Genomic DNA, 19341 nt, shown 5'->3' with positions numbered 1-19341 from the left:
TAGGAAGTGAGTGACTCCCATTATGAAGGGAGTCCATTTTTGAGTGTTAGACTAGAGAGAGAAATTATATACAAACCCATTTGTATAATCTTTCTAGATCTAATAAGAGCTAACAAAGATTTATTACTCCTGGTGTTCTTGAATTTGTATGATGAATCACTAGATCTTTCTAATTCCGCACATGCCATCATAATCAACACCACATCAGCGATGTTTAAAAAATTTGCTGACTTTTTGTATAATATTAATGTAAACTAAAAATGTAAAAACCTCATATAAATAAATATCTATTTGCTGACTTTTAGTATCATATAAAATAATAATTAAGTCCGAGTTATTAAAGTTGGTGAATATTTGTCATATTCTTGAAGTTGAAAGCATGCAATGCATGGATCAAGTCAAATAAACAAACCCATCACAGATTCTGTTATTAAAAAACTGAGGAAAAAACAATAACTTAGCACTGAAAGTTACATAATCAAACTAAAGAAAAATCAAAAGCATGTGGTAATAAGATAACTTTTCGCATAAGTATATTGTACATCATACCATAATATGACATATAATCCTGACTAATCAAAATTGAGAGAGGGAGATGAAATCTTAAATATGAATTGATCTTCAATCACGATCTTGGTTTTCTGCTCTAATGTTCATAATCTGTGACACAACAATCTTTGAAAGCTCACTAATGGCAGCTTGATAATCATCCGTTTCCCTTGGCACTGACCACACTTCTGATTGTGAGCTGCTCAAACCACTATACTCACTTGCTGCAACCCTCGTCTTCTTTGTTGTAAGCACCACCTTCTCCAAATCCGCTTGTGATAATGCCCTTGGCCCCTATAATACAATCAACATCAACAAAACACACTTGTAGTTGTATTCAGACAAAGGGAAAGGAAAAGGATACTAACATTTGTTTTAATTCCTTTCTTCTCATCATCTAGAAGATCCCTTATGGGGAAATAGGCTGCTTGTTTGCAGAGCTCAAGAAGATCTGAACCGGTGTATCCTTCACACAATGCAGCTATGGAGTCGAGGTTAATTTGGTCATCTACTCTTTCACCTTTCAAAACCACCTTCAATATCTGAGCCCTTTCTTTGCGATCAGGTATCCCAATCTCAAATGCCTGTGGAAGTCGTCTCAGTATTGCTTCATCCAGCTCAGAAGGCCGGTTTGTTGCAGCAAGAACCATCACTCTAGCATTATCTACATAAATTAAATATTATTAAACCATTTATAATATTAAAATTGGCTTTTTAATTACTATATCCGAGTTTTGAAAAAGAAAACTTACGATCTGTAGTGAAACCATCCCATAAAGCCATAAACTCGGTCTTCATGTTGGTCAATGCTTCATGGTCTGTAGTCCGGCGTTGACCAAGAAAACTATCCACCTCATCGATAAATATTATAGCAGGTTGGAGTTTGTAAGCCAAACTAAACACTGCAGCAACTGTAAACAAAGAAAAAAATGATTAATACAGAAGATTTAAAAAAATGAAAAATAAAAAAACACCATCAAAATACTAACCGAGTTTTTGTGCATCTCCGAACCATTTGCTCATGAGATCTGATATTCTGACATTGATGAAAACAGCACCAGATTCTTTAGCAATAGCTTTTGCAAGCATGGTTTTCCCTGTACCTGGTGGGCCATATAAAAGAACGCCTTTTTGAGGGCCGAGGAGCTTTCCATAGGAGAAAAGCTCAGGCCTACGTAGAGGTAATATCACCAATTCATAAAGTGATTGTTTGATGGTTTCCAGCCCTCCAATGGAGTCAAATTCAACGCCAATGTGATCAGGGTTTATCACGTTGCATGCAATCACATCCTGTTATTAGCAAACAATGATAAAAAAAAAGGTTATCAGGCATCCATGACTTTTAGCAAATGGTAGAAAAACAAATCCAGAAAGATCAACAAACTAGAGGCACATGGTGCTTCTTTTGCATTTTTGCAAGATTGATGGTTTGTTTGCAAGGAGAAGCCTAGAATGTTCCACAATTCAGGAAACCCTATCTTAAGCGATTAACCAGTGCTTTTATGCAAGACTCTTATAACAATCGCTTGTATTAGCACTTTAGCAGAGCATCAAGGCAACAACTTTATCATAAACCCTAATATACTTCTTAACTTCTTCCAGCAATTCAAAGGGGCGCACAGTTTCAATCGTCAAATAGCGATGGGCTTTGTAGCAATTTAATCCCTAACCCTAATTCGTAGTGGCACTTGTTAAAAACATGAAACCAGTAAAATAACAATTTTTCAGAAACTACGAACAGACGACTATGTTTGAGTTCTATGTAGATTGAAATCGTCAATCAGAAAGTGTAAAATCTTCAAAGAGATTGAATTAGTCGACTGTAAGCGTATAAACCAATTACATACCTCGTAGGGATTTGTATGAATAAGGGGGCGACCTAAGCGCTTGGAGATTTCTTTCTTCTGTTCAAGGGCTTTCTTCGAAGATTCTCGATTAGGATCGAGGTGTTTGAGGCCGGCGAACAGCACCAGGCAACTGAGGGCGGCGCTGGCGGCATACAGCACTAGTTCCTGCAAGAACTTCGTCTCCGTCGATCCCTTCATCTCTAACGTTCGCTTCCTTTTCCTCTAAGTTACAGTCGTCTGCTTCTTCTGTTGGATTTGGTGTGTTCTACTGGAACCCGTATTTATTTGGGGACAATTCAACGCCCACGTGTGCTGATCTAATCGGCGTAGCGTTTTTACTTTTTACTATAACATCTATGGTCCTGAGTTCAAAAAGAAAATAAATAAATAAACTAAAATAAATTAGTGTTTACAAGTTTCATTTTGTAGTACCTTTTCGTGTTAGTCATGTCTTGTAACATTAATTTTGAATTAAATAAAAGGAAAATGATTCTTGAGGGTAACTAACTTTTGCGTTTGTACTCATTTGGTCCTTTTTTTTTCTATTCAATATACCATCGAACTTGTTGTTAGTGTTTACCATAGCCCTTTTGACCGGCTTTTGACCTGTGATAGCCGGTCAAAGGGTTATGGTGAACACAAACAACAAGTTCGATGGTATATTGAGTACAAAAAAAGGAAAGGGACCAAATGAGAACAAACGCAACAGTTGGTTACCCTCCTGATTCATTTTCTCTTTACTCATTTACAACAAATCTCACATCATCTCCTACTGATATTAATGACTTTATGATATCCATTCTTGCTTCTCTTCAAAACATAACTTACGAAAAGACATTATTCATGCATGTACAACTTTGTAATGCACTTGAATATTTATTAGGGGAATCTTGACTAAGTAGGCGCATTTCATGACTACATTTACATTTGCAATCAAATGATTTATCGTATCATGGATTCTAGACAAGTCTACAAACGAGTGGACTCACAAGTGCTGTAATTTTTGAGTTTACTTAGCTTTAAGATCGAACTCATGGGATAAGATACAACATCAATATGTACAATATCATGCTGCTTTTGTAGACACATCACCATAATATTGTACATATTGATGTTGTATATTATCCCATGAGTTCGATCTTAAAGCTAAGTAAACTCAAAAATCATAGCACTTGTGATTCCACTCGTTTGTAGACTTGTCTAGAATCCATGATACGATAAATCATTTGATTGAAAATATAAATGTAGTCATGAAATGCGTCTGCTTAGTCAAGATTCTCTTAATAAATATTCAAGTGCATAACAAAGTTGTACGTATATGAATAATGTGCCTAACTTGATTTATTCCTTTGATGTGTATTCCTCGCAGCCAAAAAATCAACAATTGCTTATCTTCATCTTCTTCTTTTCTTTTTCTTAGTCATGAGCTCAAAGAGGTGGTAGTGTTTCCGGCGATAGAAGGGTGGTGGTTTCTGGTTCTGCTAGTGGCTTCGAAAGTTATGGCTTCGGTTGTGGTTCTCGGTAAAACAGGGGAGGTGGAGATGAAATATGTTAAATCGGTGGTGGTGTGGTTCACAGTGAAGGAGGAAACGGTAGAGATGGGCTTGGTTTAATGGAGGTAGCAGGTGGTAAACGACGATTGTAGCGAAGGTCTCAGGTTTGGAATCAATAGTTTTGAATAAGAACTTTTAACCGTCCCAAATGTCGAGCGAGAAAGAAGTATCACCCGAATGTGGTTCTCGGTAAAACAAAACAAGGAAGGGGTGACAAAAATTGGTAAATCTGGTGGTGGTGTGGTTCATAGTGAAGGCAGAAACGGTGGAGATGGCTTGGTTCGGTGGAGGTAACAGGTGGTGAACGGTGATTGCAACGAAGGTCTCAGGTTTGGAAGGCACCTTGACTTTGAGATTCAACATATGGGTGAAGTTCAAGGTGTGGTAGTTTTTAGGGGTGAAGAATTGAAGCACCGACTTCGAATGTATCTCTGACGATGGTGACCGTAAGATAGGATGATGCTCGGACATGCATATTTGGATACGCTTGAGGAGTATTGATGAAGGAAGTGTGCGACAGATGAGTCGACGATGTCGGTGTCGATGATGCAGACATCGGTTAGAGGTTGGGGTGGTTAATCAGAAGAAGATGATGGGATTGTTAGAGAGAAAATCCAGAGGATTATGAGAGTAATTGTGAACATGTTGGCGTAACCCCCACATACGCAGTCGACGATTATGGATTCGTAATTTATTGGTTTATCGATGGAGGTAACAGGTGGTGAACAATTATATTTAGAAGAAACTTTCAAATTTTTTTGCTACTACACATTAATGGAATAAATCAAGTAATGTTTACCTCCTAAACCAGAATAAATAATTAGTTACCACCAAGGTAAGATAAGAACAAAATGTGAAGTTGAATGGTATTTTTTTGTATGAATCTTCTAGTTCATTGATATTTTCTGTACAGAGTAATCCTCAATGGTGTTTATATATATATATATATATATATATATATATATATATATATATATATATATATATATATATATATATATATATATATATATATATTTGATACTTAACTACCCTAATAAATCACTTTCCCTTGCTAAAAAACCATTTGTCATTTCCTATTGATAAAATATCATTTCCACGTTTCTCATCATTCTATCCTCTTAATTTATTATCATTCCTGTTTATAATCAAATACTCTTCTAATTTTGATTTAGCATTTTTTCCATAATTAGATATTATACATAATGATATGAAGAATTACAATTGATTATTCTTAGTTAACTACAAAAAGATATTAGTTATTTCGTATTGTTTTGTATAAATAGCGATTTAAATCATTTAGTAATTTAAGAGAGTGTTTGGAATTGCTTATTTAACTCGATAAGTACTTTTGGCCAACTATGACTTATGGCGGGATTGGAAATTAGTTTTTTTTTTAAATGTTTGAATTAGTTTTTATGGTTGCAAAGTCAATAAGTGATTTTTAAAAAGTGTTTAACTTAGGTTATACATGTAAAATGAGCGAATATGACATGTTTACATATTTAGAACCATTTACTACTCTACATATAATATTTTATATTTAATATTTTATTTTGGATAAAATTTATATTTTTTGATTAGACCATAATAATATTAAAATTATGTTTATACACAACTAGAATACAAATTGTAAATGATTCATAAAAAATATCATATGTAATGTCATAAAATACAAATTGCTCAATAATATTGACTCATCATGCTCAGTGCATATGAGATATGTGGTCTAGTATATTTCATATCATACATGATCGGTCCTATATCAGAAGCATATGAGACTCAACTAATTCAATCCAATTCTTTACTTTTGGGATATTGATCCTTACTCAATATTATGCCATGTGGCATAGGTAGACACCCTTTCTTAGAATCTTGCATTTTGAATCTTTTCAAAACCTTATCTAAGTATCAATGTTGGCTTAGTCCAATTAGTGGTTTAGATCTATCAATACAGATCCTAATGCCCAATATATAAGCAACTTCGTCTAGGTCCTTCATAGCAAAACATTTCCCTAGCCAAGTTTTGACAATCTGCAAGGTTGGAATATCGTTTTTCCTATAAGGAGTATGTAATCAACATACAGTACTAGGAAGACCACATTACTCCCACTGGCTTTGACATATACGCAAGACTCACCCTAACTTTTAGAAAATTCAAACTCTTTAACCTTTTCTTGAAAGCAAAGATTCTAACTACATGATGCTTGTTTGAGTCCATAAATAGACCTCTCAATCTTACACATTCTATTGGGATATTTTTTATCAATGAATCCCTCGGGTTGTGCCAAGTAGATATCCTCTGCCAATTTCCCATTAAGGAAAGCAGTCTTCAAATCCATTTGCCATATTTCATAGTCTTAGAAAGTTGGTATGGAAAGTAATATTCTAATAGAAAGCTTCTAAGGCAAGTAATATTCTAATAGACTCAAGTATTCTACACCCCTATTGGGTCAGAGCATCTTGGTCTTCTTGCCCAATTGGTTTTCAACTTCCTTTTGGAATTACTTAAACACTTCAAAAGTTTCTGACTTATGCTTTTTTAAGTAGATATAGCCAAATCTACTAAAATCATCAGTAAAAGTCATAAAGTAATGTTTACCATGCCTTGTGGTGGATTTGAACGGTCTACATACATCAGTGTGGATTACATCTAACAAATCGTTCCTTCGTTCACAGTTTCCTACGAAAGGTATTTTTGTCATCTTTCCAAGTAAGCAAGACTCACATACATCATTTGAATCCAATTCAAATGATTCCAAGATCCCATCCTTTTAGAGCTTGGTGATGCGTTTCTTATTTATATGCCCATGACAATAATGCCACATCCATCATTTATCTAAAAATTTTGAAGAACCAACATTCAACATTCGATTATTAATGCTTCCTACACAAACAACACTCTCATAAACACTATTACAAGGACTAGCTTTGAAAATAAAAGAACCATTTTTATAAACTAAAATGTTACCAATTTCATTATAAAAATCAAAACGACATTCATCCTTGTACAACGCGTTAAATGAAATAATGTTTTGTGTCATATTTGGCGACTAGCAACAATTTAATAAACTTAAAGAAACACCATTATTTAACATGAGCTTGTAACTTGTAAGTCCTAATCCTTGTAACATGTGTCGTTCCTCTATTACCCATGATTAACTTCGGCTACCCATACTTCAACTTTCGACTTACCTTTAGTTCTTGCAAATTCGAGAAAGTATGAGTACCACATCCAATATCAAGAGCCTAATAATTAGATGTTGACACATTGTGGAGTTCAATTATGAAAATACTTGAAGTTTCAATACTCTTGTCTATGTTTTTCTTCATGTCTTTTAGGTACTTTGGGTAGCTACATCTCTAGTGACCTTTCTCTTAGCAGTAAAAGCAAATGACCTCCTTTAGGTCGATATTAGGTACTATCTCATAATCGGCCTTTATCTTAAGACCTAGATTAGATGCTCTGACATTGGTTTTACTCTTAATATAAGCACCATGCCTAATGGCCAAGATACGAGAAGTAAGGTTGAAGCTTTTGGTTTTAACCAAAATAGCTTTGACTGTTTTCAACATGCCATGAAGCTCCACAGGGATCTTGTCGAGATTGTTTGTATTATAATTCATGATGAACTGATAATATGAACTAGAAAGTAGGTTCAAGACCATGTCAATGGCTAACTCCTATGGAAATTCGACAACCAAGTTCCCTAATCTATCAATGTACGACTTCATCTTCTGAGCGTGCACACACATAAAATTCCCATCTTGATGCTTACAAGACATCAAGGATTTGACGATCTCAATCCTTTCTTGTCGAGCTTGCTCTTGGAACATTTCCTTGAGTTTCCCGTTTATATCAAATGCTCCAAGACTCTCGAAACTCTTTTGCATCTCATAGGACATGGTCGCCAACATTATGCAGGCAACTTTTGTATATTCATCATCATGTTTTTTTATAAGCAGCTATATATTCTTCAAATGACTCATCATCCACATACGGGAGATTCTCATCGAGGACATACTATTTTCCCTCGTACCATAAGGCAATCCTTAAATTGCAAATCCAATCCGAATAGTTATGACTTGTGAGTTTCTCCTTAGATAGGATTGACATGAGAGATAAGTTTGAGTTTAAGGGAGGCAGAGGAGGTGGAGGATGAGGAGGATTGTTGTTGTTGTTGTTATCGTTTGTCATTTACAAGATGAGAGGATTTTAGTTAGCTTGAATTTATCTGTAAACACACAACAAAGTTATTTAGGTAGGCAATGCAACTTGCCATTTTCAAACTTTTGAAACTCCTAGATCATTTGAGATTCATTGGCATGTTAATCTCGATTGTGCTTATCTCAAATTTAATGATAGGGATACCATGGACCATTAAATAGATGGTGAATCAACCATGCAAAACCGCTTGACCCTAGACATAAAATTATTCCCACATTGACATGGCAGTTAACCGCACATGCTCCATCACCAGAATAATTTCCCGAGTGAATCGTCATTTTAACATATATTCTCGCAATGACGTGCCGATTAACCACTCATGCTCCATCATCATAATATAAATAAAATGTGTGTTTTATTGGGAAGCAGATGACTCACGTTTATATATATATATATATATATATATATATATATATATATATATATATATATATATATATATATATATATATATATATATATGGGAATTTTGTTTTATTACTTGTAATCTTGAAACAAAATCCGATCGAACCCTTTCGGTAACTACATTCTCAAATACAAAAAGGAGGTGATGGAGGTAAGCACAAAGCATTTTAAAAAACCAACCTCATTAAGAATGTAACGCCTGGTTCCTGGTACGCATTTAAATTATAATTTATTCATTTTTGTAAAGCAACTCGACGAGCTGGGAGCCCCAAAATCGTTGAGTAGAGATTAGAAGAGACGTGGGTTTTAAGTAACCTACTCGACGAGTTGAGAGCCCTCAACTCAACGAGTAGGCTAGTAGGGGTGAAACCCTAATTTCGGGGTTTTGCACCTTATTTAAGCATCTTAATCCCCACATGTTGGCCTCATTTCCATGCTCCAAGTCCCAAACCCTAAATCACGAAACCCTAATTCTTTGTATGAGCTCGTGAGATATTTTTGAGTGAATCTTGTGTGTTTGAAGCTTGTGAAGGAAGGAGAAGCTTGTTGATTCAAAAAGAAGCTAGTAGATCCAAAGACACCATTTCATTATCATCATTTTCTGATAAGCAAGTCTCAAAGTTGCTTAGTAAATTCTTAGATCACCTTATTATCATTTTATGGGATTTTTGGTCCAAGAAGCATGTCCTTCGGGAAATGGATGTCCCAAGTGAGTATATCATCAGATCTGGAACCATGGAGGGCTTCCATGGCATAAAGGTGCAAACTATATGGCCATTGAACCCCCATGAAAACTATAGGATGTCATTTTGGCCTTTTAAGCTCCAAAAGGCCATGCATGGAGAGAAAAGTGGAAGCTTTGCGTGTTCATGTGGTGTCTAGGGTCCAGATCTCAGTTTGTATGCTTTTGCTTGGAGTATTGATGGCTTGTGGACCAAGATCTAGGTCCTAAAGAGTTAGGGTTTGAGTTAAACCAATTAAGTAAGGGTATTAATGGGTAAAGTTGGAAACTTTACCCTTAAAAGGACATTTTCAGTATGTATGTGAAGCATGAGGCTCAGATCTGAAGATTAGGGGCTTAATCCATTAAGATGAACCAACAGACTGAAGAAGGCAGCGAGTTCATAGAGGAACTCGACGAGTTGAGTCGATTTGTGTGACAACCCGAAATTTCCATTCGGTCAAACCCTAAAAGTCAACCACTTCTTATTATAAGTTAATGTCATTATTTCTTATTTTTAACAAATTTAAAGTTCGTTTGATTATTTTAATATCTCTAAATATTATTAAAAGAAAACTCTTAATTCACCAATGAAGCAATCAAGGCTCTTGATTGTATTTCAATCATATGATTTTCACCATTAGATCGAATTGATGACATCATCTTCTCAAAATAGAATTCAAACGTTTAATTATAGAATTTTTAAATTTACCAATTACATTTCAAACAAAATTACATTAAATTATAGAATCTTTAATTATAGAATATATTCATACATTCGAAAATATATTTCACAATTCGGGCATAATTACATTTAATTATAGAATCTTTAAAATCAGCAATTATGTTATCAATTAAAGCATATCATTCTATTTATATATGAGACATCGGTTTCTCTATAAATCAGGCCAAAAACATGAATAACCGCTCTCATCTTTCTCCTCTATTTTTTTCTCTTAAACCAGAATTCCCTAATCCTCTTCTTCCTTATGTCAATGGTTGTGCTTCAATTGATGCTTTGCGTGTTCATAACAGAATGTAGCACCATAAGGTGGTTCCTTTTTCTCGTGTATTCTTAGAATTTACGTATTGTTTCTTCCTTGCATCTCCAATTATCACACCTCTGTTTTGGCTTCACACAAATCTCTACAAACTGAAGCAAGCATCTCCTTCAAGACATCTTTTGACGATCTATGTCATCATTAACCCTAATTAATATTGTTCATAATTTAATTCCATTATTTATAGTTTTTGGCTTCAAAATTTAAACCTGATTAGTTTTTTCTTTTTAAAAAAACTCATATAAGCATATAAATAATTATGTTATCTTTAATATATATTAAAACAGAAATCTTACGATATCATCTGAAACTATCTGGGTCATTGATTGCATTTCAATTTTATGTTTTCCACCCTTAGATCAAATTGGTGACATCATCTTCCCCAAATGGAATGTATTTAATTCTAATAAAAGTTTTCCAATTGTCAAACAAAATTAACTTAAATCCATTGAAATAGAATGTATTTAATTTTAATAAATTTTCCCCTATTTTAAATCTTGAATTTCCGGTTATGAAGGTTTTAAAATAGTCAACTTTAAAAACATATTACTGAAAACTATTTCAATTAAAACATTAAATATCAACCATTAATATAAATCCGTTTATATTAGCAAACCATTAATATAAAATCCATTTTTATTAGGAAACCCTTAATACCAAAAAATCATATTCAAATTATCACATACATATACGATTCCTCCTTGAATTTGCGGCTCATACTTATTTTCGATCGTTGATTTTCTTCAAACCTTCTCCTACAACATCATTCTTATTATTTATCACTTCCATCATCATTATCTGCTTCAAACTTTCATTGTTGTTCACTAGAAGGTCAGTACCTTCTTTCGCTTTTTTATATTTTTTTTCGATTATTTTTTGTTCCCGTATCAAATATACGTATTCATATATATTTTGATATTCTTTGTCACAGCTTACATGAAATCGATTAACATCATTCAGTCTAGATTAAGTCAAACAAAACAAAAATGTATAACTTTTTATATTAAATTCTTAACCTATTAACTTGGACTCGATACTCAACAACCTCTACAAACTGCAATAGCTAGGAATGATCTTATTTCCTTGAATATCATATTTACAGTATTATAGAAATTTTTTTATTTGATTGTAGAATCATCTCTAATCTCTAAATATTATTAAAAGAGAACCCTTAATTCACCAATTAAGCAATCAATCAAGGCCCTTGATTGGATTTCAATTATATGATTTTCACCATTAGGTCGAATTGATGACATCATCTTCTCAAAATAGAATTCAAATGCTTAATTATAGAATCTTTAAATTTACCAATTACATTTCAAACACAATTACATTAAATTATAGAATCTTTAATTATAGAATCTATTCATATTTAATTATAGAATATATTTATACATTCGAAAATATATTTCACAATTCGGGCATAATTACATTTAATTATAGAATTTTTAAAATCAACAATTATATTATCAATTAAAGCATATCATTCTATTTATATATGAGACATCGGTTTCTCCATAAATCTCTAAATATTATTAAAAGAAACCCTTAATTCACCAATGAAGCAATCAAGGCCCTTGATTGTATTTCAATCATATGATTTTCACCATTAGATCGAATTGATGACATCATCTTCTCAAAATAGAATTCAAACGTTTAATTATAGAATCTTTAAATTTACCAATTACATTTCAAAAACAATTACATTAAATTATAGAATCTTTAATAATAGAATCTATTCATATTTAATTATAGAATATATTCATACTTTCGAAAATATATTTCACAATTCGGGCATAATTACATTTAATTATAGAATCTTTAAAATCAACAATTATGTTATCAATTAAAGCATATCATTCTATTTATATATGAGACATCGGTTTCTTCATAAATCAGGCCAAAAACATGAATAACCGCTCTCATCTTTCTCCTCTATTTTTTTCTCTTAAACCAGAATTCCCTAATCATCTTCTTCCTTATGTCAATGGTTGTGCTTCAATTGATGCTTTGCGTGTTCATAACAGAATGTAGCACCATAAGGTGGTTCCTTTTTCGATTATTTTTTGTTCCTGTATCAAATATATGTATTCATATATATTTTGATATTCTTTGTCACAACTTACATGAAATCGATTAACATCATTCAGTCTAGATTAAGTCAAACAAAACAAAAATGTATAATTTTTTATATTAAATTCTTAACCTATTAACTTGGACTCGATACTCAACAACCTCTACAAACTGCAATAGCTAGGAATGATCTTATTTCCTTGAATATCATATTTACGGTATTATAGAAATTTTTTATTTGATTGTAGAATCAAATTGCATAATTACAATTAACATTGTTTTTATTAAACTTTTGTATTTAGGTATGAAACAACAATAAGTATATTTTTAAAGGAACATTGTTCAAAATAATTTGTATAATCTAAATACATGTTAATTTAGTTCATTTCTATTCTTTCCTGTAACATTTGATTTTTTTGTCATGTTAATTACATTCAAATATGGGTTATTAGAACAGACATCTTAGGTGTTTGACGAAATGTCTCAAAAAATCTGACACAAGTTCTCTACGCTCACCTCACAACCATGTATAGATTTTGTTTTTTTTTTCTAGATTTTTAGCATCATGTGTTTTTTATGTTTACTACTTCGTAGTGTTACATGTTTTTTGTCTCATCCTCAGGTTTTTCTATCTCTGATAGGTCTTCATTTTTTTATATTTATTGTAAACTATCGATTCAATCTATGTCACTTAGTTATGACTTTTATTAGGGTGATAAGATTTTAATAAATTATTCATTTCTTGATCTTTTAGAAAAAGATGTTCTAACTGGATTATCATCTACTATCGTGGTATTTTATTTTGTTGATGAAGCGATCTATGATTTGGCCATGATGGTTTTTACGGATTATGTTTGGACTGATAATTGTTCTTGTCATAAAAAAAATACATCCAACAAATAGGGAAAGATAATTTTTTAAATTAATACCATCATTTAACTTTAAAGGATTTTTTTCTACTTTGATGGCATGTAACAGAGTTTTGGCTGAAATTTTCAGTTTTGTCGGCATATAACAGATTATGACTTAAATAATGATATTAGATATTTGGGCAATCAGGTTTTCTTCGGTTCTTAAATTATTTTGCAGAAAGTGGTCCAATTTGGTATTATTGATCTCACAAAAGGCAAGTCTCAAGTCTCTTTTATTATATCCATTGAGTTTAATAGTTTATTGTTCATATTTATTTTTTTAAAAAATGTTAAATCTTGTTTTAGTGAATGCAAGTCAGTAGGAAGTAAATGTGTAAGAAAAGAAAAATATTAAATATGAGATGATCATGGTTATTTCAAGCCAAAATAAAATTTTAAAGTAACAATGCTAAATTTAAAAGATAAACACTTGGAATGCAGAATACATATTATACTTCCCAAATAAGTAACCAAAAACTAACCTCATCCCCAAATAAATTACATATTAACTAACATCAATAAATTGTGATTATAGTCTTGATTTTTAATTATACATTATAGAGAGTCGGTTAATATGTAGTCATTATTTTTATATTCGTATCGGTTTTGAACTACAAAAACTATATTCAAATAATAAAAATGAAATGTAACATATACGATGGTAATAATGCAAAAATAACCTTCAAATTTGGTTTGATAAAAAAAAGTCTAAAACTTATTTCTAAAAGCAACAAGAAATAAGAACGAACTTTCAAAAAAAATGAGAAATTGCAACGAACTTTTAAAAAACTATCAAAAATGTATAATATATGATGATGATAATGCTTAAAAACATCGAGTTTGGTTTGATGCGAAAAAAGTAATTTTATATGAAAGTAGGATTACAATAATACTAAAAGAACCAATATGTTTTTTATCTGATGCAAAAGTGGTCGAAACATACTTCTAAATTGGCAAGAAATAGCAATGAATTTTTAATTCATCTTGAATAACCATTTAATAGCTGTATGTGAAAGATATGAATACACAGTAGTTAAGACCATAGACCTTACTCAAACGTCCGCAAATGTCTTGAAGTAAGCATTCATTTTTCCATTATTTTATCATTGTCATAAAATAAAAATAAAAAATGTCATTTGTTTAAATTGTTTAATTCGTCTCATAATAACAAGTAAGTTGTGTGCCAATTATGTATTTTGACATTTTCAATGAGTCATGGGCAATATCTAAATCGAGCAAGCATAAATGTTTTTATATTTCTTTGTTAGAGTTTTTTTTATTTAATATTGTATGTGTGTGTGTGTGTGGAGGGGGGGGGGGGGGGTTATGTGGTTCATTTTAAGTAAACATAAATAAGTTGCTATTTTTTAAAATAAACAATTTTATTTCGCAATATAACCATAAAATAATAATGTATTTTGAAAGTACATTGTCAAACGTTAGATTATACTTGTGTAGACCCGTTTTTGTGCATGGTTAACTATATGTAGCTGTTTTCGGCATCACAAGTAAAAAAAGTTTGAAGGTACTTTGTGGCGATGAAGGTCGTTCAACTAATAAAACAAAAAATGTTGTCTACAAAGAAGTCCTTCAACGACTATATATATATATATATATATATATATATATATATATATATATATATATATATATATATATATATATATATATATATTTACCAACCTCATTGTATTTTATACACATTTCAATAATATCAATAACCCTGATTTGTTTATAATTATTCTGCAATATCTATATACATTTATATTTTATTTATGCGTTCCCCACGTTTAACGCGGGTCATAATCTAGTTATTCTTTAAACGAACGGGTGAAAGAAAGTGTCGTTTCGGGTTTTGAATTTTAAAAACCTCAAACACCTTGTGTCTTAGAAGTTCGCGATCAAACTTTTAAGTTTGGGTCGAAAAATCACCCAAAAACCGTAAACTTATGCCTTAAGCATGAGTTTACTCCCCAAGATAGTCACTTTATGTTTACTCCCCATTTACCAAAAGAGTAAACTCAAAAACCTCACAAGTATCATCCTAGAATTTATTCAAGATCTTCAAACTAGTAAGTGTTCTAACCATTTCAAGTTGGTATATCACTTAATCTAGTGTTTGTGCATCTATTCATCCATTCATTTTTGTATTTTGATTAGATTTCCAAAAACACCAAGAACACCAAGAACACACACTAAGTGTTCTTGGACTTTTAGCTCAATCCAAGCTTCCTTATAGTAAGTAATTCCATCCTTAAGTCTTATTAAGCTAGTATTACATGTTAGCATCAAGAAAATATGTCAAGAACACAAGAAATAAGGTGTTCACGGTCCAAGAATGTTCTTGGGCTGTAAACACCAAGAAAGGCACCAAAGTGTGCCTAAGTCCTTTATCTAAGCCCTAGTTTGATGTTTAAGCCTTCCTTGATATGTTTAAACCTTCCCTTGATGTGTTTAAGCCTTGAAAAACATCAAAGTCCAACATTTTTAAGTGTTTACGGTTTGGGGAGCTCCCAAAACCGTAAACACCCTAAAGTGTGTTTATTTGGGGTCCTTTTCCTTCTTTAGGCCTAAAAACTAACCTAGACAATTACCTAGATGATTTAAGGACTTGAAAACATAGAAATACAATTTACCATATGGGTTTACGGTAGTAAACCCAAAGGGAAATGACCATGAGGCCGTAAACTCCTCAAAGGGGTGTTTTTGTTGCCCTAGTCCCTTCCAAAGGCCAAACCACCAAGTAGAAATGCTTCAAAAGACTTGTAAAACCTCAAAACAACATATGGTCTTAGGGAGTAGAGTTTACGACCGTAAACCCTTGAGTTTACTGTCGTACTCCTTGGGTAATGGTCATTAAAACCGTGAACTCCAAAGGAGTTTACCCTTGAACTCCAAACACTCTAGCTTTGCCTTGCAAACACTTGGATGCAACCCTTGTGATCTTTAACACTTGAAACAAAGTGTTTTCATGTTCTAGAGTGTCTCAACTTAATTTATTAGTTATAAATTGGCTAATTAGTTATAAATATGTTCATTATATGATAACTAGGCTCGTGCGTGTGTACAAGTCTCCATTTGTCACCTAGCACCGTATCCGACACTTCAATCCAATCCACTCACTACAAGTGAGTCCATACCCCTTTAACTAACCTTTGAAATACTTTTAAATGTTTTAAATGCTTTTATGGGGGGGGGGAATACAAGTTGAATACTTATAGTTATTACATCAATCACATGTGATTAATAACTACAAAACCATTGATTTTATTACTGTTCAAACTGTTTTACTTCAAACTATTTCACAAATTCTTTTACTTATCAAATACTTTTACTTAAAATCTGTTATACTTATTATAAATTGCATGCCTATATATATATATATATATATATATATATATATATATATATATATATATAATTATATAAGCAATGTTTAAAAGGCTTAGGAAAGCCGTCCGCCCTATTTCCTTTTCGCGCTTGAGATGTGGTCTGGTGGGGTATCGGGTAGCCGTCCGAAGCTCGTTTCAATATTAATTATATATCATGTGTACATATATAGTCATAAAAGTGATTCCATATTCATACGTACTAGTTACATCATTAGTAAGTTACCATCGGGGTAGCACAGGATAATACTTATACTATTGCTAGAACAATGAGATGTTCAATGAGTCAGTTCATTCATGAGTCAGTACTTATTACTATGAGAACATATACAACTATACTAGAAAGAGAACATATACAACTACACTAGAAATAGAACATATACAACGATACTAGAACGATTAACAATACATTACATATACATGAATACGTTAACATAATTGTGATCCACTGTATCGGAGCATGCCTTCAATGTCATGGCCTGAGTTGTAGCCAGAGTCTCTTGGAGGGAGAGCGTGAGTTTGCATATAGATCTATACTGGATTGACTATCCTACACCTTGCTGCTAGTTACAGCCGGACCTGCAGGTCTGTAGGTGCCAAACGTCATACCTTTTTACGACCTACATTGTCGTGTTACATAGTCGATAATATGGTACAATTTATCACATAATACCTTGATATAAATCTGGTTTAAGGTAGTTAGTACATCAGTAGTTCCAATAATACAACACTACAGTACTACATTAATTTACCCTTTACATATATTTAGTGATCATTTCACTTAAACATTAATGTACAAATTATATTTTGACAATGATAGTTACACTAGGGAAAATTACACACTTTTACAATAACGAACATACAAAACAGTTACGCCTTGGTAGAAGGCTACTTTTAATAGAAAATATAGGTTTTTCTAAGAGATTCAAACTTTTACAAACACTTACAAACATTCACATACTTTTATCACCAGTGTTTACAAACTCATACTTTAAACCACGTTCAAACGTTTTGATACAAACACCGACACTAAAATACTTATGAACTCACCAGCGTAATGCTGATAAACTCTTTCAAAATAACTTGTATTCTCAGTAGACAAGTACCGAGGCAGCTTTTGAGAAGATGGAGCGCATTCAAGACTCATCTTATTATTTTGATTTACTTTTTGGTATCTATAACTGTACGGAACACGCTTGTATTAATATTATATATTTAATGCAATGGATGATGTTGTTTGCTTGTTTACTGTTATACTGTGTTGTGATAGTTTACATGACGTCCTCTGCCCCAGAACGTTTCCGCCGTTCTCGGTTTTTGGGTGTGACAGTTTGGTATCAGAACGTTGTTTATAGTGAATTGAGTATATCAACCCATAAAATATATACTAACTATAAACCCATTTGGGATTAAAACACTCTGACCAAGAGTCTATACTTTAAATACTAAAATATTTAATTAAGTATACAAGTCTGCATTCATACTAAAATCAGTGTCACAATGACAAGAACAAAAGTATTACGATTGTTAAATATCACAAGTGAGCTCGGGGATGTATGGTCAGTCCTGGGAATGGTATAGCCTGATCAACTATGCTGGTCCGCGGAGTGATTAGCATATGCCCTAGAATGGTTGTGATATGTTAACAAGTTTAAAAACTTACCAACAATACCATAAGGAGAACAGTAGAACCTAAACTTAAAATACTATAGGGGTATTTTGTGCTACTACAAGCTACTTATATACTAGATTCTTATACCTCTCTTCTCGCATAGATTTAAATGGCTAGATTCCATCATGGCGACCCGTACTTCCCAAATGAAGGCAATGTTGGATGGCTTGAAGAAGAGCCCGAAGATGAGCATCCAATCCCTTTGGATGATCACCTCGCAGAAGGCTTTTCGGATGGATCTGACTCTGAGCCTGAAGTCAACAACCTACCGCCAGTAGGTCAAGCCCCAAACAACAATCCCCGACCAGCTTTCCCAGGTCCCACACCCTTGTGGGCAACCAACTTGAATCGTTGGAGCGACGAACAGGGTCAACCCTTACCTTACTTTGGGGACCGAAGCTTTTACAATCTCAGTGAAGGTGGCTCTGCGGATCGATCTCTGCCCGTCATCGTCCGCAGAATAGCTCATAATGTTGAACAAGGTCGAGCAGCCATCGACCGGGTCATGGAGATTGATGCCAACTCTGGTGTCAACACAGTCCGCATTCGCCGTCTTGAAGAAGAAATGGAAAGGACCAGGAGAACCAATGAAACCCTGCAGCAACAGCTGGCTGCCTCCCAAGCCGAAGTTATAGAACTTCGAGTTCGCCAGAGGGCTCAGGAACAACACCTTCAAGAGGTGGTTCGTCAAGTGGCAGACCTCAGGGTTCGCCCGAGGAATTTGATGGGTTTTAGCCATAAGAACTTTCCTATGTGCGCATGCAAAACCCTAATGCTTGGATCTAGGCTTTCTAATTAAACATGCTTTGAATCCAAAGACTTCTAATGACTATTTAGGTGTAATAACAATATTGAAACAGATCTAGAATCATACCTTTGAATTCCTTGTTGATCTTGTTGTCTTGGAGCTTCTAGAGTCACAATTGTCACTC

General features: G+C 33.1%; 1 protein-coding gene across 1 annotated transcript; it reads right to left on the bottom strand.

The window, feature by feature from the left end:
• Positions 1 to 403: 403 nt before the first annotated feature.
• Positions 404 to 2660, bottom strand: LOC111920404 (uncharacterized). The gene is made up of 5 exons (XM_023915986.3): positions 2397 to 2660; positions 1539 to 1839; positions 1302 to 1460; positions 918 to 1213; positions 404 to 843 (listed from the first exon to the last, which is right to left on the bottom strand). The coding sequence occupies exons 1-5, from the start codon at positions 2592 to 2594 to the stop codon at positions 622 to 624; spliced, it is 1176 nt and encodes a 391-aa protein (XP_023771754.1). The 5' UTR covers positions 2595 to 2660; the 3' UTR covers positions 404 to 621.
• Between the last annotated feature and the right edge of the window lie 16681 nt (positions 2661 to 19341).

The sequence above is a fragment of the Lactuca sativa genome, chromosome 9 (genome assembly GCF_002870075.4).
Source record: "Lactuca sativa cultivar Salinas chromosome 9, Lsat_Salinas_v11, whole genome shotgun sequence".
NCBI lineage: Eukaryota > Viridiplantae > Streptophyta > Magnoliopsida > Asterales > Asteraceae > Lactuca > Lactuca sativa.
Note: the sequence above shows the minus strand (reverse complement) of the source record. Positions and strands in the feature narration are given on the sequence as shown.

What these genes read in the sequence shown, in the direction of transcription:
- LOC111920404 (XM_023915986.3), bottom strand. Translation starts at nt 2,594, where the DNA reads ATGAAGGGATCGACGGAGACGAAGTTCTTGCAGGAACTAGTGCTGTAT. An exon ending in TTCATACAAATCCCTACGAG is followed by an intron (nt 1,840 to 2,396) that starts GTATGTAATTGG and finishes TGCTAATAACAG; the next exon opens with GATGTGATTGCATGCAACGT. An exon ending in GGATGGTTTCACTACAGATC is followed by an intron (nt 1,214 to 1,301) that starts GTAAGTTTTCTT and finishes TAATTTATGTAG; the next exon opens with ATAATGCTAGAGTGATGGTT.